General features: G+C 37.0%; 2 protein-coding genes across 9 annotated transcripts; both read left to right on the top strand.

Annotated features, from left to right (window-relative positions):
* Nucleotides 1-45: 45 nt before the first annotated feature.
* LOC104601530 (large ribosomal subunit protein uL14mz) lies at nt 46-13,880 on the top strand. Of its 8 annotated transcripts, none has more exons than XM_088894062.1 (6): nt 47-271; nt 384-439; nt 814-888; nt 3,094-3,179; nt 11,162-11,262; nt 13,304-13,880. In XM_088894062.1, the coding sequence occupies exons 5-6, from the start codon at nt 11,224-11,226 to the stop codon at nt 13,673-13,675; spliced, it is 411 nt and encodes a 136-aa protein (XP_088750188.1). In that variant the 5' UTR covers nt 47-271; nt 384-439; nt 814-888; nt 3,094-3,179; nt 11,162-11,223; the 3' UTR covers nt 13,676-13,880. The 8 variants fall into 8 exon arrangements, with proteins under 8 accessions (XP_088750186.1, XP_088750188.1, XP_088750187.1 ...); XM_088894061.1 differs by having other exon boundaries at nt 11,159-11,262; XM_010264885.3 differs by having other exon boundaries at nt 50-271; nt 3,097-3,179; nt 11,159-11,262; nt 13,301-13,880.
* Nucleotides 13,881-20,963: 7,083 nt separating this feature from the next.
* On the top strand, nt 20,964-24,430 carry LOC104601529 (putative glycosyltransferase At5g03795). Its single transcript, XM_010264881.2, has 5 exons — nt 20,964-21,225; nt 21,868-22,769; nt 22,861-22,994; nt 23,100-23,451; nt 23,588-24,430. Exons 2-5 carry the CDS (start codon nt 21,954-21,956, stop codon nt 24,254-24,256), a joined length of 1,971 nt encoding a protein of 656 aa, XP_010263183.1. The 5' UTR covers nt 20,964-21,225; nt 21,868-21,953; the 3' UTR covers nt 24,257-24,430.
* The last annotated feature ends 596 nt before the right edge of the window (nt 24,431-25,026 follow it).

Below are 25,026 nucleotides of genomic sequence, written 5' to 3'. Positions count from 1 at the left end.
AAATTATAATACCATTAGTGCCCTTCGAATCTGAAAGCAGGTTTTCCCATCGACATTCGACACAATCTTTCCCCATTGCTCGTTTTTTTTATCAATAAGCGATTTAAGCCCTAAGCCATTTTTTAATTTGTCATCTTTTCCATTGCTCTCTCCAACCAGCGGCGGAGTATACTCGTTTCTTCCCTTTCTCACTGCGTTTTCTCCCTTTGGCGGAGTATACTCATTTTTTAATTTCCCCATTGCTCGTTTCTTCCCTTTGGCGAACATTGAGGTAAGATTTCTTTCATGGCAGAGTGTACTCCTTCCATTCACTGCGATTTTTACCATTTTCCTTCATTTTCTCACTGTGTTTTCTCCTCTCCCTCATCTTCTCACTGAACCAGCGGCGGGAGTCGTTCCAGCGGCGGCAATCTATTACCTGCGGTCGAAATCGCAGCAGGTTGGTATTTCATATCGACTGGTATTTTCGTTATTTGACTCCCAAATGTTTTGTTTGAGAACCAGTATATGTTGTGTGATGAATGTTAATATACAGCTCCTGCTCATGTCTGTCGTTCCCTACCCTACTGCTCATGTCTGTCGATGAATGTTAATATACTACATGATCTCTCATAATAAACCGAAGAATGAAGGATTCTTGTCCAAAACATCATTTTGTTTTTCTTTTCTGTTTTAATTTTTTCTATTTAATCTGTATTTAAATTATTTACACAACTGAGGTGAGCAAAAACATCATTTTGGAGTAGAAAATTCTTGTCAGACATTGTTGAAGGATTCTTGTCTAATACTACTTTTTGGTTGACAATGACACAGGAAAGCAGGAGTAGTTTATTTAGATTGGCACCTTAGCTGCAGAGATGATTCGTCGTACTTCTAGATTGTTCACTGGTATGCTCTCTATTAGTTTTACAAGTTTGATTTACTTTCTTCGTATAACATTGTTATTGGTTATATATAATTATCTATGATCCATGCGATAGCTATGTATGAAAACCACACTTCTCATTGGGATTATCTTCTAGATGCTAATGCAAGATTTTTTTTTTTATTACTTCACAAAAGTTAATTTGTCTTCCTTTGTAAAACACGTGCATCTTGCATATCCTAAATTTAGAGTGTTTGACATAACTTATGTGTTTCATATGCTAGGCTTTGTAAACAGAAAATATATATGTCTTGTCAGCATTGAGTTGTTTGTATTTGTTGTTGCTATCTTATCTGTTTGATAACAAGAGTTTCCTATATTGGATTTAGAAAAGGCATACAATCTAGTGGACTAGTCATTTTTGGGAGAGACCTTAGAAAGATGTGGCTTTGAAGACTGTTAGAGGAAATGCATTGCTGGATGTTTAAGATCTTGTTACTACTCCCTACTTGGTATTAGTAAATGAGGTGGTAAAAGATTTTGTTTCTACAAAGAGGGGTAAGGCAAAGAGATCAACTATTGCCCTTCTTGTTCACCCTTATATTGGAGGTCTGTGGTAGACCCATTCTTAGAGAACATGCGAAGCCAACAAGATTTGAAGGACTGTATCCTGTACAGGGCTATAGTGTGGCTAAAATCTTTGGAGTTATTTCAGCAGTTTTCTTTGGATGACCTATGGAGTTATTGGGCAGAAGTGACAAGCAGTTCCTTATTGAAGACAAAGATGCTCATGAGCTGGTTACCCCCACCTGAAGGCTTCTTGAAATTAAATTTTGATGGGAGTGGCCTCGGAAACCCAGGTCCTTCTGGGATGGGAAGGGTTATAAGGAATGAAAGTGGTTCTGTGGCTCTTCTTTTTTCAGGCCCTTTAGGTGAGGGGGACCCCACGAGGGCAGAACTATTAGCTGCACTACAAGGGCTACAGTTTGTTGTATAGATAGGAGTGGAGCAGCTACTAATAGAAGGTGATTCTAAGGTGGTTGTGGGGTGGCTACAGAATCCAGAGACTGCAGTTTGGTGCTTCAGAAATGAACTTAAGATTCAAATGCTTGATGAGAAACTTGTATGTTAGAATACAATGGGTAGGGAGATCTGCTAATGCTATGGCTGACTAGTTACCCAAGCAAGGGGTAATAAGGGAATATTTGTATTGAGCTCGACTGTAATCTGTTTTAGTGTTTGAGGGGTTGGAGAGGTTGCAGCTAGAAAAGTTGCTCCTGATTTCTTTCTCTAATAAATTCTTCATTTATCAAAATAAAAAAATACTGTTATCAGCTCCACTTTAGCTGACCTTCCCACCTATTAACTCATTTTTTTATAAAGTTAGCCATTTCAAGCCACATATTATTAGTTTCTCCATCTTCTATTTTCCTTTTGCTACCAGTACGCCTCTAAATTGTACTATTTTTTCTCCTTTTTTCCCACCTAATTCATCAGCACCTATTTCCTTTTCCATTTCTCTTTCATTATTTAATGTGCACATCTACTACCATTGATCTCTATTGTGTGGTTAAGCTTTCCTGCCAAGTAACTTTGTAGATTTTGCACATCACTTGTTCTATTCTGCTAGAAAGGAGAAAAAGAAAAATCTATTTGACTTAAGTTTGATTCACTTTTAAATGTTATTAAATCTTCATTCTTTTTAAAATGTGTTTACTATTATCATACCATAAACAATTGCAAATTATAAAACTGTATTTCTTGTTTCATTCCCTTCTCCAAAGCCAAATCCTCCCTGCACCACATCATAAGCTGCACTTCTTCTCCCCACATGTCCATTTAGATGTCTTCTTATAAAAATCTTCTCTTCTCTTTGAATTACTTGGATAAGTCCTTCAAAGTGTTTCCACGATAGTCTTACTTGAAGTGTAAAAGCACTAATTATCTTAATAATTATGACCTGAGTGCATAAACACTAAAATTGTATAGAACCATTATGACCTGGGCTATTCATTTGGTTATTTATCATATGTATAGCAATATATATCATTTTATTCTTGTTTTCCTTCTCTCTTCGTTTTTTTTTTCCTGAACAAGTACTTTAGTCAATAAGTGGCATTGCATGGAGTAGTTACATTTATATCAGTGTGGCATTTTATTTGTGGTATAAGAACATAATTAGAACTGTGGACTCATACTAATGTTATTTTTGTGGTATTGTATCTCAGCAGTACTTGGGTCATTTGTTCTGCTTGCTTTGGCATCCTACATGCATTGCACCTAGTCAGGAATATAAGCTCAATTACTTGGATTGGTAAACTTCATACTTCGTATGACAATCTTAATAATTTCTTTTTCACTAAAGTTTTGAATGAAACTTATCCTAGAAAAGTTCTCATAGTAGTGAAATTGAAGGCAGAAGGGGGATTTGGAATCTGTAATGTCAAGTTGAAGAATCTGGCTTTGCTTAGCAAATGGGTATGGAGGTTCCCCAATGATAATGGGAAATTATGGCACAAAGTTGTTGCAAGTATTTGTGGCATGTCAAGAATGGATGAGATGCTGGGTTTCTCCATAGAGCTACCTTGGTTGCTCCTTAGAAGGCCATCCATGAAATTCTTCCTATCAGTCTAAATCATGTTAGGCATGACTTGGCTTTGGGTTAGAAAATCAGATTCTGGGAGTATGTGTGGATTGGGGATATCCCTCTAGGTGAGAGATTTCCTTCTCTTTTTGATCTTTCCAGGTTTAAGGGTAGACCTATTTTTGACTTCATAGGTTAGCACCCTAATACTTCAGGGTTGAACTAGAACTTCGGCTTTAATGAGAACTTTAGAAAATCTGAAATTCCTAGTGTGTTCTAGTTGTTAAGCTTGCTGAATTCAGTGTTTCTGGGAGGAGGCTCAGATTCTAGGATTTGGGGCCTTAATTCTGATGGGTTGTTTTCTTGTAAATCTTTCTTAAATTCCTTAGTAGCCACCTCCCCGTCTTCTTTCCCAATAAAGGAAGTTTGGTGCTTTCTCTTGGGAACTGTTTCGTTGTTGTACTAATACCTTTGACTTGCCTCAAAGAAAAAGACCAACTTGGTGTTTGTCCTGCAGCTAGTGTGTCCTATGTAAGTTATGAATGGTCAGACTGCATTTCATCTTCTATGGAGTTTTTTTTTTTTTTTTTGATAATTGAAATAATTTTATTAATCAGCAATAGACAATAGTACAAAGTCCCCAAGGAGAGGCACGAGTTGCAACCTCTCCGAGCTGGTTAAGTACGGATTTCCAAATTAATAACAACTTACAAAGAAGCACAAAATAGATATTCCCTATAAACCCCCTGTTTGGCTAAAGCATCAACCAAAGAATTAGCAGACCTACTAACCCATTTTACCTCAATTCTCATATTGCTGGTTAACCACTTTACTTTTTTGATGAGATCTTTGTAGCCCCAAATGGTGGTATCCAAGTTTAGGATCCACCTTGTTACCACCTAAGAGTCCCTTTCAACTAGGAGATGCTCCACCCCAAGCTGGTTGGCGATCTGAATTCCTTGTACTGGAGCAAGGATTTCTGCCCTTGTGGAATCCCCCACTCCCACTGGTCCTAAGAATAAGGAAATTATGTTGCTGTCCTTATTTCTCAAGATACCCCCTATACCTTAAGGCCCAGGGTTGCCTTGGCTGCTTGCATCAAAGTTCAGCTTGATGACACCTTCCAAAGGTGGAACTCATTCTGACAGAATTCTATCCTTCTTTGTTGAAGTGTTAGCTATTGCTAGCCAATTCCTCCACAAGTCATAAAAAATATCCACAGTTTTCAGCCAATGGATTGCTCTTGTTAGAATACAATCCTTCATTTCATCTAACCCTCTTTCCTTCTCTAAGAAAATTCTTGCATTCCTTTCCTCCCAAAGAGTCCACAAAGTGGCTGCCTTGACACATTTCCACATGACCTTACCTCTTCTAGTGTGCCAAACAAAGACAGATGGGTTGAATAACGAGCTTAAATCAGAAGGCATAGACCACCTACCTCCAAATAAACAAAGGCTCCACCTCCATATAGCTGTACTGTAGCAAAGGAACAGGAGATCAGCAAATGGAAACAATCATCATTCTCGGCCTTACACAAGGAACAACAATTTGGGGAAAGACAAAGAGAGGGTCTCTTTTTCTGTAAGTTTTCCCAAGTATTGATTTTCCCATAGAAGACTTTCCAATAGAATACAACAATTTTTGGGGGAATAGGTCGTGCCCAGACTTCTTTGATAGGGAATCCTTGGGAAATGGGGTTAGAACTGAGGGATTTTAGAAAAAAAGAGCAAGAAAAAGTACCTTTTGGAAGAGGAATCCAAATCCTTTGATCAGAAGAAGTGGGGTCCAAGCAAACGGATTCTAGTAAAAGAATTAGCTCAATAACACAACTCAACTCACCATCCCTTAACCCTCTACAAAACACAAAGTCCCAGTTTAAAGATAAGGGGTTTAACAGGCTCGGGAGAAAAGTTGTAATTGGTTCATGTTTGTGAAGGGAAACTGCACAACCATGAATGCTTGCCACCACCTCATGCCATAATCTCTCTCTCTCTCTCTGAGCCATCTCCATAGCCACTTCCCTAGAAGGGCTACATTCTTCAGCACTATGTTCCCTATTCCTAAACCCCCTTCTTCCTTTGGTTTGTTAACTATCTCCCATCTGATTAAGTGATCCTTTTTCACCTCTCCTGGTTCCCATAGAAAGTTCCTCATTCTCTTCTCCAGTTTCTTAGCCTCCCTTGGAGGAATCCTGAACACTGAAGGGAAGTAGGTTGGAAGGTTGGCTAGTGTAACCTTAATTAAAGTCAACCTACCCCCTATTGAAATGTAATTCTTTTTCCAAGCTGCCAAGCACTTATCAAATTTCTCCACAATAGGGGCCCAGAAACTACTTTCTTTAGGGTTGGCTCCTAAGGGTAGCCCTAAGTATGTCAAAGGCTAAGAAGAAATATTGCAACGTAAGCATTCTACGATGGATTCAATCTCCCTATTCTCCATGTTTACTCCAACCACACAACTTTTATCAAAATTTACCTTCAAGTTGGAGACCCTCTCATAAGTAATTAAAATCTTAAGGTTCTCCACTTTGCTCAACTCATTCCCTTCACAGAAAATAACAATATCATTAGCAAACTGAAGGTGGTTTATTGGAATGCCTCTACTCCCTATTCTCCATCCCTTTATTTGGCCCTCCTCATCTGCTTTGGAGATCATCCTACTAAAGACATCAGCAATAAGTGTAAGGAGGAAAGGGGAGAGTGGATCCCCGATCCCCTTGTCTTAAGCCTCTATTGGCTGGAAAAAAGTCCTTAACCACCCCATTCACCAACATTGAATAATGACAAGAGTTTAAGCATCCTGTTATCCAATTACACCATTTATCCCCAAATCCACGTCTTCTTGACATCTCCAGCAGGAAACTCCAATCCACTAAGTCATAGGCTTTCTCCAAGTCCAATTTGCAAATAAATCCTTTCCTGCCCGATCTCCTCATCTCTTCCACACTCTCATTTGCAATAAGGATCTGATTTGTAATTTGTCTATCTTGTATAAAGGCTCCTTGTGCTTGGCTAACGAGAGAGGGGAGAACTGCTTTGATCCTCCTAGTGAGCACTTTTGCCAGAATTTTATAGATGCTTGTCACCAGGCTAATTGGCCGAAAATCTTTGGGGTGTCTGGCATCATTCTTTTTGGGAATTAAAGCTATAAAGGTGGCATTGATTCCAGGACTCAATGTTTATCCTCAAATTCTCTAAATACTCTAATTAAGTCTTCTTTCACTTTGTCCCAATAGTCCTGATAAAATGCCATTGTAAATCCGTTAGGACCCAGTGCCTTAGCCCTATCCATAGAAAAAACAGCTTGTTTAATTTCCTTTTCCTCAATCATTCTTTCCAGCCATCCCTTATCTGTTTGGTTCAAAGTTGGCCAATTCTCCTCCCCTACTATTAACCAATTCTCTAAGGATCTTTGAAAGATGGATTTGAAGTAATCCACAATCCTACTGGCAATCTCCTCTTGAGAGGTTATCTCCACACCATCAACTTCAAGCTTTAATATCAAAATTTTCCTTCTCCCATTAGCCAAAGCATGAAAGAACTTGGCATTCCCATCCCCTTCCTTGATCCACTTATGTCTGGATTTTTGTCTCCAAGAGATCTCCTCGCTCAAAAAAGTTTCCTCTAACTCCTTTTTCACTTTCCTCTTCATTTCTCCGTCTTTCTCATCCATCATCCCTTGGGATTCTTTTGCATCTAACTCTTCAATCTGAACCAATAATCTAGCTTTTACCTCCACTCTTCCAAATTGTTCTTTATTCCATTCTTTTATTTTGCCTCTCAACCTTTTTAATTTTTTGTGGAATCTAACCCCATCCCATTTCACTTCTCTCATTTCTTCACTCCACCATTCCTTAACCTTAGGCAAGGAGTCCGGGTGTGTCAGCCACATGTTTTCAAACCTGAATGGTCTAGGTCCATTACCAAGAGATTCTTGTCCTACTTCTATAGGGTAGTGATCAGAGGTTATCCTAGGTAGGGCCTTAGCTTTGAGAAGGTTGGGTTTTCTCAGAAGTTGGATCAAGTGTAGGTAGCCTGTAGTAAAGGAAGCTCCCATAACTCATAGGAATTTATGAAGTCATTGAACTTCCTCATACTAGTTGTAATGGCTTGTGTGAGATTATTTGACTAATTTGTTAATCTTATCGCATTAAAATCCCCTAAACACCAAAGGTCTTTCCACAAACCTTGAATTCCATGAAGCTCCTCCCATAACTCATTCCTCTCTCTATGATTATTTGGACCATACACATTTTTTAGCACCCAAATAAATCCATATTCCACCATTCTGAATTTTAGGGATACAGTGAAGTTTCCTACTAGCTCCTCTACTAGTTCTACGAAGTCTTCCCTCCACAAAGTTACTATTTCCCCCGAGGCTCCCCATGACGGAGCTGAGCACCATCTTACCCCTCTTATTTTCTAGATCTCCCTGACCCACCTTCTATCCAGTTCAACTAATTTTGTCTCCTGCAAGATCACAACATCAGGTCTTTCTCTCCTAAGTAGCTCCTTAATCGATCTCCTTTTTCTAGCATTGCCCAAACCCCTTACATTCCAGCTTATTATCTTCATTACCTTTCAAGAATTTAGCCCTCCTATATAGTGTTCCTTCATTGAGAACCCTTCTTTCTTTCCCCTTTGCCATTGAACTCGATATCCCCTTCAATGTCCATTATTAGTCTCTCTACTTCAGACTTTCTCTTCTTTTTCCTACCCTTATTTCCCACTGACTTCCTATTCTGCCCTTTATTTCCTACTTCCTGCCCCAATCTATTGGTTCTTGCCTCTGATTCAGGGTTTTTGGGAGCCACCTCTATCAATTCCTCCAGCAGAGCACAAATCTGCTCCCAAATCCACTCTAACTCCTCTTGTTTCCTTTCTAACAACCCAACTCCCTTCTCTAATCAGACTCCATCATTATCAATCGCCACTTCCCTGCTACTAGTTGGTTGGTCCGGTTGGGATTCTAGGACATCTGTTATAGGTAGAGAACCCAAGTTAGTATCTAAAACCAAATGGACAGGCTTACCTGGAATTAACATAGATGGTTGCATGTGGACCGGCTGCTGGGTATCAATGAAAATGGGAAATTATGGCACAAAATTGTTACATGTATTCATGGCATGTCTAGTGATTTAAAAGGTGTGCCTAGGCGCACAGGCGAGGCACATTTTAGGGTAGGCACCTCGCCCAAGTCCTAGGCAAAGCCCATTCAAAAGGCGTATGCCTGGTGTGCCCAGGCGTACGCCCTTTGAAAATTTGCCGCTTTTTCCTTTTTTTTTGAGTCTGGCGATTGGGTTTAAGACCCTAACATGGACTTGTTTGGGCTTGCCTCGAGGGGCGTGGCACAAAGGCGGCTCGTAGAATTAGGAATGTAATATGTCACATTAGCTACATGATGCAGTTGAGAAAAAAAAAGAGATTGTGGGTTTTATATGCTTGAAATGTTTTATATGTTTGATTTCATTTTTAAATTCTCATTTGAATATGCTTTACACATTATATTTATGTATTTTAATTTTAGATAATAGGTTTTTTAAAACATTTATTTTAAAACTTAAGTATATTGTTATTAGTGTTATGTTTTATAATTTTTTTGATGTTTTTTTTGAATTTTTAGCTTTTTTTTTTTAAAATTGTGTGCCTTGCCTCAAAAAGGCACGCGCCTCACCTTGCGCCTTTTTTGCGCCTTGTGCTTTTAAAACACTAGGCATGCCAAGAATGGATGAGATGCTGGATGTCTCCATAGAGCTACCTTGGTTGCTCCTTGGAAGGCCATCCATGAAAATTTTCCTATCTTTCTAAACCATATTAGGTATGGCTTGGCTTTGGGTTAGAAAATTAGATTCTGAGAGGATGTGTGGATTGGGGATATCCCTCTAGGCGAGAGATTTCCTTCTCTATTTGATCGTTCCCGGTTTAAGGGTAGCCCTATTTTTGACTTCATAGGTCCGCACCTTCATCCTTCAAGGCTGAACTGGAACTTTGGCTTTAACAGGAACCTTGGAGAATCTGAAATTTCTAGTGTGTCTGAGTTGTTAAGCTTGCTGAATTCAGTGTTTTTGGGAGGAGGCTCAGATTCTAGGATTTTGGGCCTTAATTCTGATGGGTTGTTTTCTTGTAAATCTTTCTTAATTCTGATGGCTTGGCTTTGGGTTATAGAAAATCAGATTCTGAGAGGATGTGTGGATTGGGGATATCCTCTAGGTGAGAGATTTCCTTCTCTATTTGATCGTTCCAGGTTTAAGGGTAGACCTATTTTTGACTTCATAGGCCAGCACCTTCATCCTTCAGGGTGGAACTGGAACTTTGGCTTTAACAGGAACCTTAGAGAATCTGAAATTTCTAGTGTGTCAGAGTTGTTAAGCTTGCTGAATTCAGTGTTTTTGGGAGGAGGCTCAGATTCTAGGATTTGGGGCCTTAGTTCTGATGGGTTGTTTTCTTGTAAATCTTTCTTAAATTCCTTGGTAGCCACCTCCCCTTCTCCTTACCCAGTCAAGGAAGTTTAGTGCTTTCTCTTGGGAAGTGTTTCATTGTTGTATCAATACCTTTGACTTGCTTCAAAGAAAAAGACCAACTTGGTGTTTGTCCTGCAGCTGGTGTGTCCTATGTAAGTTATAAATGGCCAGACTGCATTTCATCTTCTAACCTCATGCCCTTTTGTTAGCTCTATTTGGAATTGGTTTGCTTCCCTCTTTGGATGCAGATGGTCTCCTAACAGGTTTGAAGGATTGTTTAGCTCTACTAGCCTTAGTTGCACTAAAAGGAGGGGTAGGATCTTGGGGAAGTGTACTAGGGCAGTGGTGCTTTGGATTGTTTGGAAGGAAAGAAATGCAAGAATATTTGAAGAAAGAGAAAGAAGCAAGGAAGCTTTGATTGGAATAATTACTTTGAGAGTGGCACACTGGGCAAAATCCTGAAGCTGTTTTCAGATTTTAAGGTTGAAGACTTTTTCAGGGCTTGGGGTGTTATTGTTGCCTTGTCATCTAGATGACAGAAATCTGCTGAGACAATGGTCACCTCCAATAGGTGGCTTGAAGAAGCTGAATTTTGATGGGAGTTGTCTGGGTAATCTGGACCCCTCAAGCATGGGGAGGCCATTAGGGATGAAGAAGGAAACATCATTGCTTTATACTCCGGACCTGTTGAACAAGGTGATGTGGCAAGATCAGAGCTTTGGGCTGCAGTATATGGGGTTGAAAAGGCAAAAGAGTTGGGTATTAATAGATTTTCATTGAGGGAGACTCGAAAACTGTTGTGAAATGGCTGCAGAAGGGGGAGGGGGTGACATGGCATTTGAGGAATGAATTTGGACGATTTAAATGGCTATCAAAGGACATGTGAATCTGAGTTAAATGGGTGAGGAGAGCTGCCAACAGCATGGCAGATGGTTTAGCTAAGCAAGGGGTACAAAGAACTTACCTGTATTGGGTTCAATTGTAATTTTTGGATTGGGTCAGCTTTTCTAAATCTGTGCTTTTTTTTAATCATAGCCTGTTGTTGTAACCATTCTTTGTTCTAATTTAATTCATTTCTGTGTTGTTGAACTTTGTTATTATACATGCATGGCATGCTATTCAAATAATTCCACCAAATACTTTAGGATTAACTAAAAGGATATCAAAAGTATTTGTCTTCTTTTATAATGTATCACTATTTTCTGGGCAACTGAATTGAATCTCATTTAATTTATGTTAAAAAATATAGTAGGTCAGTCATTGTTGGGGAATTTTGGCATCAATTCATCTAATTTTCTGGGAGCATCACATGAGATGGCAACAACGATGACTTGCAATAATTTCTTATCTCTGGTTAGTTTTTATTTCTATGATGTTGTCTTTGGCTTCCAGTTGCATTATTTATACGCAGATTATTCTATTGTTCAAGCTTAATGTGGGGTATGAATACCTGCCACATAGTGCACTATAATTTTCTTTGCTTTGCTTTGTGGAATAGCAAATTTTTTATTACACTTTTTAATAGAAGCTGGCTACTTCTTTAGGAAATCAAAATGTCATAGTCTGTTTATTAAGAGCATACCCATTAAGGCATGATGATGGAAAGATGATCAAAATCTCGTGAATTCATTGTACAGATACTTATAATTCATGCTGGTTAGTTGGGAGTTAGGACTATTCTTTGTTGAGTCTCGTTAGCAAGTTATGGATAATCTAATTCAAGGATGAAATTTTCTCAAACTGGGTGAAGAATGATGCATGATATTCCTAGAATCAACCAATAAGTGTTCCCGATTTTTTTTCCCAATTTCTGATTTTTAAGTATTTTTTTTCTTTAGAGGTATTTTGGTAATTTTACTTGATGTTAATATAATCTAGTCATTATTTGGGTCTTATTTAGGTTGTGCATGGTTATAGGATAAGTAGAACTAAATTATTATGCTTTCTATGGACTGAAGCTTGCAAATGAATATCTCTTGCAAGCCTTGTTTTGGATAAAAAATGAATTGAATGTGTTTCTTCAGTGGCCTAATTCTTCCTTGTTTCTTCTCAATGTGAGCGCCCACCCACCCACCCCACCAAAAAAAAAAAAAACAATTTGTCTCCACTTTCCAAATTCTCATTCTTCTCCCATGGTTCTCTATTACATGTTTAATCAAGATCTTCTTGTTAGCATATCTTTCAGCTAAGCACAAGGCTTCAAATCATTCCTTAGGACCCTTAAAACAATCCAAGCTAAGATCCCTCTCTCTTTCATATTTTTTTAATATTTCAGCCATTTCCAGTTCTTTTCTTTTTAGGAATTTGTTGTCATTTTGTGCAAGATCATCTAAGATTCATCTCAAATTCAGTTGACTTTTATTTTTCCCTATCCAAATTTTGAGAACCTACTTTCTAGTTTTTTTGGGTTTTCACTCATGAATGAAGATTTTTGTCATTTTGTGCCTGAATTGCTCAGAAAACTTTCAAATTAAAATGTTCCATAGGCTGCATTTAGCAAGAGTGTAAACACAAAATTGCATGGTACAAATACAAAACATTTCAGTTCGTATAAATGCAAAAAACAAACCAGTTTAAAGGGCAGATTGCACTGTTGTTTATTTGGAAGGATTCAAAAGAACAATGTTTTTTTGTTGCCATTTGTTTCAAAAAAAGAAAGAAAGAAAGAAAGAAATTTAATACAAATACAATACATAATCTTGCAGGGGAGGCATCAAATGGAGATCAGTAAGGCTTTATTTTTCTGATTTAGTCTACTGCAATCTCAAGGTATCATTGTTTTAACAGAACAGGGGAAAAGAAGATTAACCATAAGTTCAGCGATCTCCATCTGATGGAGATTTCAGTCGATTTGATAAAAGGTTGTATATTAATTGCAAGTAGGACATGGAAAAGAAAGAAAATAAGTCCAAATGATTAACCATAAATTCAGAGATCATTATGAAGAAATAAAAAAAAAGCCAGTGAAGAGGATCAAAGAAGGGTTTCAAATAATGACGTTGATCTGCAAAACTACTCCTATCTGTATCTGGAAAACTATTCAATAAACCTACCTTTATTCATATTTTGCTGATGATCCAAAACATAAAGAAGAAAGACAAATCTACAAATCTGACAATAAACCTTGATCTGATTCATCTGAAAATGAGGGATCTCAAGACAAATTCATTTGCTTTGTGAAATTAGTATGTTCTCATTTCTCTCATTTTTTTTGTGTTTATTATCTTGTTAAACCGGTCAAATAATAGGTCTACTCTCTATGTAATATTCTTAGCTGTGTATCTAGTTTGATTTGCATTTTAGTTTTCGTCTTCTATTTATTCTCACAACTCCTTGAATGTCCAGTTATTAGTGATCAAGCTGATATCAAGCTGTGTTTACATGTTTACAGCAGCAAAGGACGTTCATACAAATGAGGACTAACCTTAAGGTTGTAGATAACTCGGGGGCAAAGCGTGTAATGTGCATACAAGCTTTGAAGGGGAAGAAAGGAGCAAGACTGGGAGACACAATAATAGCATCAGTGAAGGAAGCCCAACCTCGTGGAAAAGTCAAGAAAGGGGATGTTGTCTATGGTGTAGTTGTGCGTGCTGCCATGCAGCGGGGCCGTTGTGATGGGAGTGAGATCAAGTTTGATGATAATGCAGTGGTTCTTGTCAACAAACAAGGAGAGCCAATTGGTACTAGAGTATTTGGTCCAGTTCCACATGAGCTAAGGAAGAAGAAACATGTTAAGATCCTTACTTTGGCAGAGCATATTGCTTGAGATAAATTTCCCTTCAGGATTTTAGTTGCCTTTAATTGATTGTTCTAATCTAAAGACAAAAAAGAACAGTACAGGACTTTCAGTGGTTAAGTCTAAATTAATGTATTTTGGCCATCTTTCTTGCTGCCAGTGAAGTTTGAACAGTTTCTGTAGAAAAGGATTTCAGATGGGGTTGTATTCTAGTAAAGTAGGATTGCCATGAAAACTGTGGCTTGTGCTTGTTTTTGGACAGCCTTTTTTTAACTATTCTTTGCCATCTAGGGTGCTGATGTTGCCAATAGAGGCCATTGCTATGTCCATTTGTCCATTCATTCCCTCTTTCCCCAGGCCTTGTGCAGAACGTTCCCCTATTCGGTTATAGTTCTTTCTACAAGGAAGAATCTGGTGGCATTTTCTTTTAGTCGTGTCAGTGATACCAAACGTGAAATTTAGAATATACTTCATTGGGAGTTACCATTTCTAATGCAGATATCAATGTTTATGTAAGGTTTATGGCATCTGACTGATATTTGACTTTGGAAATCTTACAGCAACCAATTATCCCGATTGAGTAGTTTGATAAATGTTGGAAATTTACCAATCTGCCGGCTTTAGGCTTCCAAATGAGAGTTCGGCTTCTATCAGGGCAAGTCGGTGCTCGCACCCTTCGAGCAGCCTTTTGCAACCTTGCATTGGGAATATCTCCCATGAAAGAAATAAATCAGATAACTATGGAGATATTCCCAACACAAGGCTGTAAAGGCTATTGGAACGGACTTTGCCCTGACTGAAGGGCATTACCTAAGCGGTATTCTTTTTAGTAAAACACAAAATTTTCTCGATGATTCAGCGATATAGATTAATTTTGTTGATGCTTATATATCTAAATGCAATTTTATAATAAATATATATGTTTCTGAGTTTGATTGAAATATTATACAAAATTACATGTAATACTTGTGAAAAATGATTAAGAAATAAATATCTTGCCCACATTAAGTTGACTAGATTTCTGGGTTCACTTCCCATTAAAAATTATACATTACAAATTTATAATGCATTATTTAATATTTATATATTACTTTGCAATTTATTTGTATAGCATATTATTTGATTTCTGTTGTGCATTGAGGGGAATTGACAAAAAATGGAGAGCCCATGCACATAAATAAGATTTATATATAAGAGTTGAATATCACTTTTAACCCAAAAGTTTAAGTCATTAAGTTGTGGGTCAATTTTTATATCTAAGTCCTTTGCTTGAACTGTGGCTTAAAATACTGGCCAATTTGGTTATACCCCAAAAACCTGAATTAATAGAAAATCAATCAAAACTTGTTGATCGGTTCGTTCAACCAAAGAACTAGCAAATTAGTCCTAAGCAATGGCAAGACTTGAAACCTTAAACCTCTTGTTCATTTGTAGATGTGAGTGAAGAGGCTTGAATCCTAATAATTTACTTTGAAAATTAACAAACTTTCCATCTACCCACCACAATCAAACATAATATAATTTGCATAATATATTATATATAGTATTTATACAATCCAGAGTATATACAAATATGCTTTGAGTCCATTGATTTGACTTGTGAATCTCCTTTTTTTTGGTTTATTGCTCAATTTGATTCTTTAAACATTGGCCTTTTCCGCATTGGGTATTCCATATCCCTCTTGAATGCAAGCCATTGTTATCAATGTTTTAAAAATCAACCTGAAAATGGAACCACTTTTCACTCCGATTCCCGGGTCTCCGGTTCAACCATTTGGTTTGAGTCAAAAAATAATAAAAAATATAAAAAATATTTAAAAATATAATAACTATTTAGAAATGGAAGAATAGAATAGTTATTGCCTATTTCAACGGCTGTGATCGGATTGGGTTTGGTGGGGGGAGAGATAGAGAGTGGGGAAGGATAGGGTTTTGGATGGGGAGAAGGAACGGAGTTACAAGGGAGCAGAGGAAGGGACTAGGAAGAATAGATGATTTCCTTAACATGCCAATACCAAATTATCAAAGAATAAAAAAAAATAAAAAATCAAAGAACCAAATGCAACCAACATGCCAAAACTGTAGAAGATGGTTGTTGCCTTAAGTTGCATGTCATCATTTGCCGATGGTAGATAAATTCTTGTTTAAAGAAAAACCCTTTGTTGCAATCTGCTAAGTTCATGTTCAGAGAAAACCTTCTATTGCAAGCCAAGTCGTTGAGTTCTTGTGCAAACTGCTAAGCTCTTGTTAAGAGAAAACCTTTTATTACAAACCAAGTCGTTGAGTTCTTGTTTAGAGAAAACCTTCTGTTGTAGAGAAAACACCAGATTGTTAATCGCCGCTTAGTTCCTAAATGTTATGTTGAACTTCAAACCCTTTATTGCAAGTCATCTTCATCTGGAAAAATTACAAAAAAAAAAAAATCACTCCTATCTCCCATTTCTTGCCAGAAAAGAAATAAATTTAAGTAAAGGTGGAGGAGGGAGATTGCCACAGGGGGAATTTGGTGCAAAGGTGAAATTCTGAAAATGTTTTAGGGAAAATTCATGAACAGTACCCTAAACTTTGGAGGTTGTGTCAAGTCAGTCCCCAAACTTTAAAATGTGCCTATGAACTACCTTGAACTTTCAAATTGTCTAATAGATCCGTATCGTTAGTCAACATTGTCACATGACATCAGGTATGCATTAAATAATTTCAAAATGGTAAAATTACCCTTTATGATATTTTTTAACCATTTTACCCATTTTCTTTGAGTGTTAAAAGAAGTAAAGGGGAAGAAGGGTTGGAGCTTCAATAGTTGATCGATATCCTGTTTCATAACCCTTCTTATGAAACATTTTGGAATTATTAATGCATACCTGATGTCACATGATGGTGTTGGCTAATGGTATGGACTTATTAGACACAATTTGAAAATTCAGGATAGTACAAAAACACGTTTTGAAGTTTAGGGATTGACTTGACACAACTCCTAAAGTTCAGTGTACTGTTAATTTATGTAGGACTATACCTAAAATCAAGCACATCTACTGTTAATTTATGAAATTTAAATTCAAAATTTCTCATACTAAACATAGGGTCCTCCCCGACCCGATGTACTTACATAGATAATTTATGGAATATTTTTATTCATTTTTAACTATATCTTAATGATTTTTCATTTGTATCTTAGAATAGCTCTTCCCTATAATTCATGTAAACTCTTGCATCACAGCTGACCAGCCCTACCTATCCATTGCAGTATTTGTCCTATGGCCAGCCAGGGCCTGCTTTAAACAAGATCTACCCACACATTATGCACTTTAGGAGTCCATGTTATTTGGGAGCTTCCCCCACTTTTCCCATAACTATTGACCATTATTTACAAACTTTAAAACTAGCTTTACAATTAACAACATCATAACAATAACAATTAATTTCATAGTAGTAATAAATTAATAATAATAATATTGTACAAATATTGATATCATGGTAAAAAATAAAAAAAAACAACAAAATTGAATTATCATCCCATTCATGAAGAAAGAAACTGCACCACTATTTTTGTCCAATTAATTAACCACAAATATTACAATATTATAGCAAAAAAAAAAAAACAATTCAAGCACAAAAAGGAATTTAGATTAATATCTTATTAACAACAAATAATGAAAATTTCGGGTATTGTCATGTTCATTTGTAGTGGTTTGTAGAAAAAAATAGGAAAAATTGATAAAAAAAATTAGTAAATGGCTAGGAAAGTTGAAAACTTGAAGTTACCAAACCTAAAACCGTCACCAACTAGGTGGTTATGTGTCTTCCCAATCGCAGATCTGGTGAGAAACGACACAGGAATGGGTTTTCAACCCAATAAATTAGAGAAATCCCAAAAAAAATGTTTAGGAATAATATGGAGAAGAACATGTGAGATTTCACATGGATGCCAAGTTTAAAGTATTGATACACCCGTGTACCAGTAGAGGTGTATCGGTACTAAAAACTGTGTATGTGTGTTATGTTTTCTTTTAATTTTTTAAAACTTAGTTTTGGGGAGGCTGTTTAGTGTTTTTTATTAAAATGAAGGGGATCAAGGACCCAAAAGATATGGGGCATATCATATTGATACTTTAGATCATGTTGGATGCAAGAATGGTTGAGGAGTCGTTAGTTGTCCACTAGTTGCATGCCGCTGCCGCCGCTCTACATGCTCCTTGCACAAAATAATATGAAGATCGAAATAACAGAGTTGGCTCTCTCAATTTTGAAAGATCGAAGGTGGGAGTTACTGTCTTTATTCTTCTTTTACAGTTTACATTAGCTGCTTTCCTCTCTTTCCTTCTTCAAGGATTAGAAGCGACACCCAAGAATGGAACAAAACCATATTCCATTTACTTTTACGGAGAATAATAACAAATTTTTCTTTCCTTTTTTGAAAGCAAAATTTTCTCTTATTTTCAATGAAAACCCTACTGTATACACATTTTTGTGTTGAGAATCAATATATTTTTAAAACTTTACCAAATGGATGCAAATCTGATCTATGGTGCAAATTTGCGATGATTCAGCATTTGCACTCTAACAAAATACAACCTTAGGCTCAGTTTGGAAGGAGTATAAATAAAACTGTATACAGTGCAAATATAAGGTTCAGAAATGTCATTTACAAGGTTTTGTATTGAAATTTTCACTAGGCCCAATTTGAGAAAAGTGCAAATACAACTATGCAAGGTTCATGAAAATGATAACATTTGTATTTGTACCCTTCCCAAACGGAGCCTTAGGTTTCCTAAATCAAACTAAATTAACACCCAAAGAAAATCATTCACTGATTTTTATTTCATTTGCATTTAAAAAGGGGAGGAATCATTTGAAGAGGTATTCCCATTTTTCAATATTAAGAAAGTTTACAAAATGTTTTCCTTTTTGTAAAAAAGATGTGAACCCCATTTTTGTTTGAAGAGTACAATACTGAGGTGTGACCAAGAAAGTATACCAAATGAAAATAACAATCGACCAAAACAGAAACAAGATTGAAAACGCACTAACAGATGCATCTGTGACAAGGGGTGGATACGAGTCAAACCGAAATGAATATTAGACTATTTAAGTTTGATTTGACAAAAAAGCACAAGGCTCAAGTTGGTCTCACTATAAAAAATTTGTATTGATAAACCTAATAGAAGCAACAATGATACCAAACACAACCTTAGTGGGAGATTCATCTACAAAATATAAATTAAATAAAAAGCATTTGCTAGTAGACACCTAACGGCCTAAAGCATCTTCTGAAAATGTCATCAACTAATAGTTCTCATAAGAATTATGAAAGCTGCAATGTCCCATACCAAACCCAACAGGTTCTTAACTGTTTCCATGTTTCACCATTTCTGATGTAATTTGCCTGCCGAGTTAACTCGTGTTTTCAAATCATCCAAATGAAAAACATCACTCACAATTTAAAATTTGAGGCAACAAGGAAATGGTTGACATTCTTCAAGACTTGCTGTTGAAGAATCTGTACATAGATGAATGGGAGAAGAGATGAGAGTAGTAGAATTGGGGATGACAATTTTCCCTATTCCTTTCCGATACCCAACTTCTTTAGCCTAATGGTAAGGAATGGTGGGGGTGGGATTGAAAGTGATATCCAACAGACGATGGGAATGGGGAATAAATTCTCCGTCCTGATCCCCATTATATATATTAAAAATATATTACATATTAAATATGTATATATACAATATTATTTATTAAAATATATTTAAAAATTTTATATTTAAAAAATTCCTCTATTTTAAGAAAATTTATTTTCTAAAAATAATTTTAATTTAAACGTTTCAAGGATTTGGCTCCTTGATGGGGACGAATTCCCGTCAAGAGTCAGGGATGGAGGATCATTTTTTTCCTCGATGGAGATTAGGATCGGATAGAGATTTGTTTTAGAGTTGGGGTTGGGATGGAGAGTATGATCCCCATTCCGTTGCCATATATTCCTAAGGCCTCGTTCAGTTTTTGATAAGTTACTTATCTGGATAAATACAATTACCTGAATATGATTTTCCTGGGAAACACTTCCCCGGATAAGTGCATTTATCCATGTTCTTTTATTTCTCATGTAAATATGGCAATGACCATTTTAGCCATAAAAATCCAATATTAAAAAGGACATTTTTATCCCATTCATGTGTTGGCAACTTTCCCCTAGATGGAAATATTTACCTACGGATAAGTAATACCTAAGAAAATAAACTTTCCTTAGTCCCCACATAAATCTGAAAAAAGAACATGTGAGACTAATTTCCCCCTCTCAAAATCCAAAAAAAGAACGCCCCCTAAATACAATACGTCTTTAGGATTGGGGGGGGGGAAATTGCCCTAATCTGATTATATTTAGGACGAAAACGTCCTTTGTTCAAGGAGTAAAGTGTTCTTTTTATTTTTATTTTTTTTGAATCAGAAATTAGAGTAGAAGCCATTATAGATTCTATTTTTAATTTGAAAACCCATACCAGCTCTAACTCGGATTTCCATTGTAGTTCACCTCTTCAAATTTAATTCCGGATTCTTTCGCCATGTCGTTTTATTGAGCCATGAATTTAGTAAGTGTAAAGAAAGTCTCCAAAGACTCCAACTTTTGATCCTTTTAATACCAAAGAAAATAGAACAGAACAAGATGAATTTTTACAGTGTTAGATGTCTCAACTTGGTTTTGAGTACTCGTTGAAGGGATGGATGGAGAGATTGAAAATATGCAATCAAACTACTGGAATTGCAGGAGAGCATCAGGAAAAGGGTGCTTTTGCTTGAGATCAAATGGCTATGTGAACTAGTAAACTGTAAACCCCTCTAAAACTCAATCACTACTATATAAATGGAGTCTAGATTAGAATATGTTTTCTTGGAACTTGATAGGAGATCCAAATTGAGGAAAATTCAGGAAAAATGAGGCCAGATTTGTTCACAACAAAAAGCTGTTCAAAACTTCAAAATACATTGTGGGTCTTAGTCTCACAGTGAGATGTGCCGAGACAGATCATGCCGAATGCCTCCCACAGATCCCATTTGCAAGAAAAATAGGATGAGAGACGGAATGGGCTGTCCACAGGGAGACTCCCACAGTCGCCCCACAGCTCATCTCCCCCATTTAATGGGAACATCTCCCGTCCTTGTAATGGGTTTCATTTCAGAGTTAAATAATAAGGGGGGCTGGAATTCAGGATTATGCATCTTTTTTGGATTCAAAAACACTTAGAAACTCATAACATCTAGAAATTTTGAGTCACAGGAGCCAGGGTACTTTTAGTAATTAATCATTTTTATGAGAATGGTGACAACTGGGACTCTGGGAGACAGCCACAGCAAGTTGGTCGTCATCTGGTAGATAAAACATTGAGTAACGTTTCAAATGTCACTGTTTCAATAAAATATTTATATTATTATTGGGAATCCGCCCGAACTCATCTGGGTTAACAGTGCCTTAGCTAGTGTAATCTCTTTCAGAAACTGTGCCAAGTTAATCCGCAAAAGGACTATCGGCTTCAACTTCTGTCTGGTTGTAGGTTCATTGCCATAAGAGGTTGGGCTGCTCCTCTTCCCAGGTTCGAAAATCATATTCCAAAATCTCTGTTTTGTTTAATCAGCTTTTTCTTGATTCAGTTTCTTACTAGCTCCATCTGTGGATTTTAGCATAAAATTACTGTAACAAAGCCCCAAATTTCGTCAGCTTCGTTGGATGATCTTTGTAGCTCTCGACAACCCTCTCTTGAATTTCTTAATTGTGAATTTATGATCTCTCTCTCTCTCTCTCTCTCTCTCTCTCATACACACACAAAAATACATGTTCAATGTTCTCAACTCAGGTTAATGAAAATCAATGTTTTGATTTGCAATTTTCGACCTTTTAATCATACCTTTCTTTCTTCAATTGTTTAAGCTAATTTCATTTGCAGCAGTATACAAGTGCATGAAAATGCCAAGTTTCGGTTCACCTTTGCTCTGGGTTATACTTCACTTCAGGCTATTTTAGTTCATCTATAATGCAAATAAACAAATTAAGGTGAAAACTAAAAAAAAATAAATAATTGCACTCAAATACTTTTGCACAACTGCAAATGAAACTGCATAGACCTTAATGATTTGGGGCTTGGCAATAAGTAAATCTGTATATTTTGCCGTTTTAAGGCAAGCTTTGTATTAACAATTTTCCTTATAATGATATGGAGCTTTGGCTAACTTTACAGGGCCAGAGAAGCCATAGCAACCTGGGCTCCTAGCAGATTGAGTGATTTGTTAATTTGTTGGGTATTCTGTTGATGCTTATAATGACATGGCTTATACTTTCCAACTCCAAAAACCATGGCAGATGGAATCCAGGAGACTGATTCTGCTGATGCTTATAATAGGTTCAGCTGCTTTGGTGTTTCAGTTTCTATGTCTTCCCTATGCAAGCATTTTGCTCTCTGTACTACCTGCTTTTAGGCATCCAGTACTTGGAAGAAGCAGCTTTCAAACGGGAGATTCATCTCCTACACATGTGATAGTTGGAAACTTGCCCCTTTTAAATGATTCAAATTTCACTGACTCATCTTTGGTTCCTGGAGTGGTAAAGGGTTCAGTTATGGGGAGGAGAACTGAGAATATGAAAGAATCAAGTAAGGATCCAGAGAATGATTATGCATCAGAAGAGGTCCTCGGCCAAGGATATGATTCAGAATTAGATGACGTTGAGAACACATATGATGAGTCTTCATTTGGAAAATCTGAAACCCTGGTTATGAATTCCAAATTCAATAAAAATGGTTCAGGAAGTGTTTCTACATTAGAAAAAACCAGAGAACCTGGGGTTTTCCTTTCAAAAGAAGAAGAAGATAAGAAACCAGTTGATTTGTTATCCAATGATACTTTGAAGTCAGATATCAGTTCGGCATTGGATAAATTTGGAAATCTGAATACTAGTGTGGGATCACCTTCTTTCCGTAACTTGGACCTTGTTAAAAACTTGGATGAAGATTCAATCACTTCAAGCAATAGTTCTAAAATTACCAGTAACATCATGAAGAAGAAGATTGGGGGGATGCCACCAATCTCAATCTCCCAAATGAACAGATTATTATTTGATAGCCATGTTTCCTCCAAGCCAATGGTATGAATTTGGATTTTGAGGTCTTTTAAGACAGTTCAGTGTTTTTGAATTGATAGTTGACTTCTTCACTTGATTTTCTTTTATTCTGTAGTTGAAGGAACAACAGTTTTCAGTCCGTGACAGGGAGCTTCTATCTGCAAAATTACAGATTGAGATGGCTCCTATTATAAGGAATGATCCAGAACTCCATGCTTCTGTTTTTCGCAATATCTCTATGTTTAAAAGGTAATATACATTGTCTAAGTGGTGGTACAAGTACTGTGGAATTCCTTAGACATTCTGAATAAGAAGATTTTAAGAATATGAAATTTTTTCCTAATGCTTATGTAGGAGTTATGGATTGATGGAACGAATACTCAAAGTCTATGTCTATACAGAAGGTGAAAAACCAATATTCCATCAGCCAAAACTGAAGGGAATATATGCTTCTGAAGGATGGTTTATGAAGTTGATGGAAGCAAACAAAAAGTTTGTTGTGAAGGACCCCAGAAAAGCTCATCTGTTTTACTTACCCTTTAGTTCAACAAGAGTACGAACGATGTTGCATAAATATAAAAATTTCCACACTGTGAGGAACCTAGCTGAGTATTTGAACAAATATGTGGACATGATTGCAGCAAAATATCATTTTTGGAACAGAACTGGTGGAGCAGATCATTTTCTTGTTGCTTCCCATGACTGGGTATGCTTCCCATGCCTTACTTTTATTAGCTAAATTACAGCTTGTGATTTCTGTTATATTGGGGAACTACAATCATTGAATATGGATTAAAGCATGGCATTCCATTTATATATCTAATAAAACTGGACATTGTCAGGCCCCCAAAATAACAAGGCAGCATATGGGTAATTGCATCAGAGCCCTATGCAATAGCAACGTCGCCAGCGGATTTAAAGTAGGAAAGGATGTGAGCTTTCCGGTGACATTTGTAGGCAATTCAACGGACCCTTTAGGTGATCGTGGAGGCAAATCCCCATCTGAGAGGCCAATTCTGGCATTCTTTGCAGGAAACATGCATGGATATCTCCGTCCAATCCTACTGCAATATTGGGAGAACAAAGATCCTGAGATGAAAATATTTGGTCCAATGCCTCAGGATGATGAGGGAAAAATGAGTTACATACAACACATGAAGAGCAGTAAGTATTGCATCTGTGCTAGGGGTTTTGAAGTCCACACTCCTCGAGTGGTAGAAGCAATCTTCTATGAGTGTGTTCCTGTGATCCTATCCGATAACTATGTGCCTCCATTCTTTGAGGTTTTAGATTGGGAAGCATTTGCTGTCTTCATCCCGGAGAAAGATATTCCAAACTTGAAGAACATACTCCTTTCAATTCCAGAGGAGGTGTATCTTGCAATGCAGCTAAGGGTGAAGAAGGTGCAACAGCATTTTCTTTGGCACAGTCAGCCAGTAAAGTATGACATATTTCATATGACTCTTCATTCAATTTGGAGCAATAGAATGTATCGAATAAAGCCCAGATAATGATGTGATAAAGCTTTCAGATTCTGAGATGTGAGAGCAGGAGGAGCTTAGTCCAAGCAGTGACTCTGCTACCCAACCTGAAACCATGTGGAGGTGGCCCAGGAGTGGAGTATTTTGCCGAATAATAGTTTCTAACTCAATTGCAGTGCAACACAGGTTGGGTTTGATCATTAATATAGTGTTCTATAAAATGCCATAATTGCTCTCATAATTTAATGACAGTGGATATGGCACTGAACAGAACAGAATGGCGAAACAGGATTCCTGACTCGATATATATAGCTGTGGCAAGATTTAGAAGATGATAACAAAAGAACCATGATGGTTGTCTGGGACTTTTCAATTCATATTCCATAGGAGATGGATGTAGAATTACAGACAACCAATTAAATGATTGATCCATACGGTTCAAAATGGTACTAAAATCCCTGTTTACATTGTCCTTTTGTAGTTTAAGGTCTCTAATCGCTAATTTCCCATGCTTATAGGATATTTTCTATCTAAACTATGAAGCTTTTGAGGAAGTATGACATCTCTCTTGATACTTAATAGGATCTTTTGTCATTTATTCAAGAGTACCCACAAAAATTGCGCTTTTATCAATTCCCAAACCCATGCGTAACACCCTTGATCACAAACCCGTCCTACTCCTGTTTAAGTTTTCCTCCTAGTTTCTCAAATCTATCGTGACTCATGACCTGTCTCACCCGATTATCATTTAATCAGGTGGGATTAAATGGGTCGGTTCAGGTAGTAACAGAAAATCATTA

The sequence above is a fragment of the Nelumbo nucifera genome, chromosome 8 (assembly GCF_055504915.1).
Source record: "Nelumbo nucifera cultivar China Antique chromosome 8, China Antique-T2T, whole genome shotgun sequence".
NCBI classification, from domain to species: Eukaryota; Viridiplantae; Streptophyta; class Magnoliopsida; order Proteales; family Nelumbonaceae; genus Nelumbo; species Nelumbo nucifera.
Note: the sequence above shows the minus strand (reverse complement) of the source record. Positions and strands in the feature narration are given on the sequence as shown.

Coding starts and splice junctions, on each gene's coding strand:
- LOC104601530 (XM_010264882.3), top strand. CDS start 858: ATGATTCGTCGTACTTCTAGATTGTTCACTG. Junction 889..11,158: donor TACTTCTAGATTGTTCACTG/GTATGCTCTCTA, acceptor TAAAAAATATAG/TAGGTCAGTCATTGTTGGGG. Junction 11,263..13,300: donor GCAATAATTTCTTATCTCTG/GTTAGTTTTTAT, acceptor ACATGTTTACAG/CAGCAAAGGACGTTCATACA.
- LOC104601529 (XM_010264881.2), top strand. CDS start 21,954: ATGGCTTATACTTTCCAACTCCAAAAACCATGGCAGATGGAATCCAGG. Junction 22,770..22,860: donor ATGTTTCCTCCAAGCCAATG/GTATGAATTTGG, acceptor TTTATTCTGTAG/TTGAAGGAACAACAGTTTTC. Junction 23,452..23,587: donor TTGTTGCTTCCCATGACTGG/GTATGCTTCCCA, acceptor GGACATTGTCAG/GCCCCCAAAATAACAAGGCA.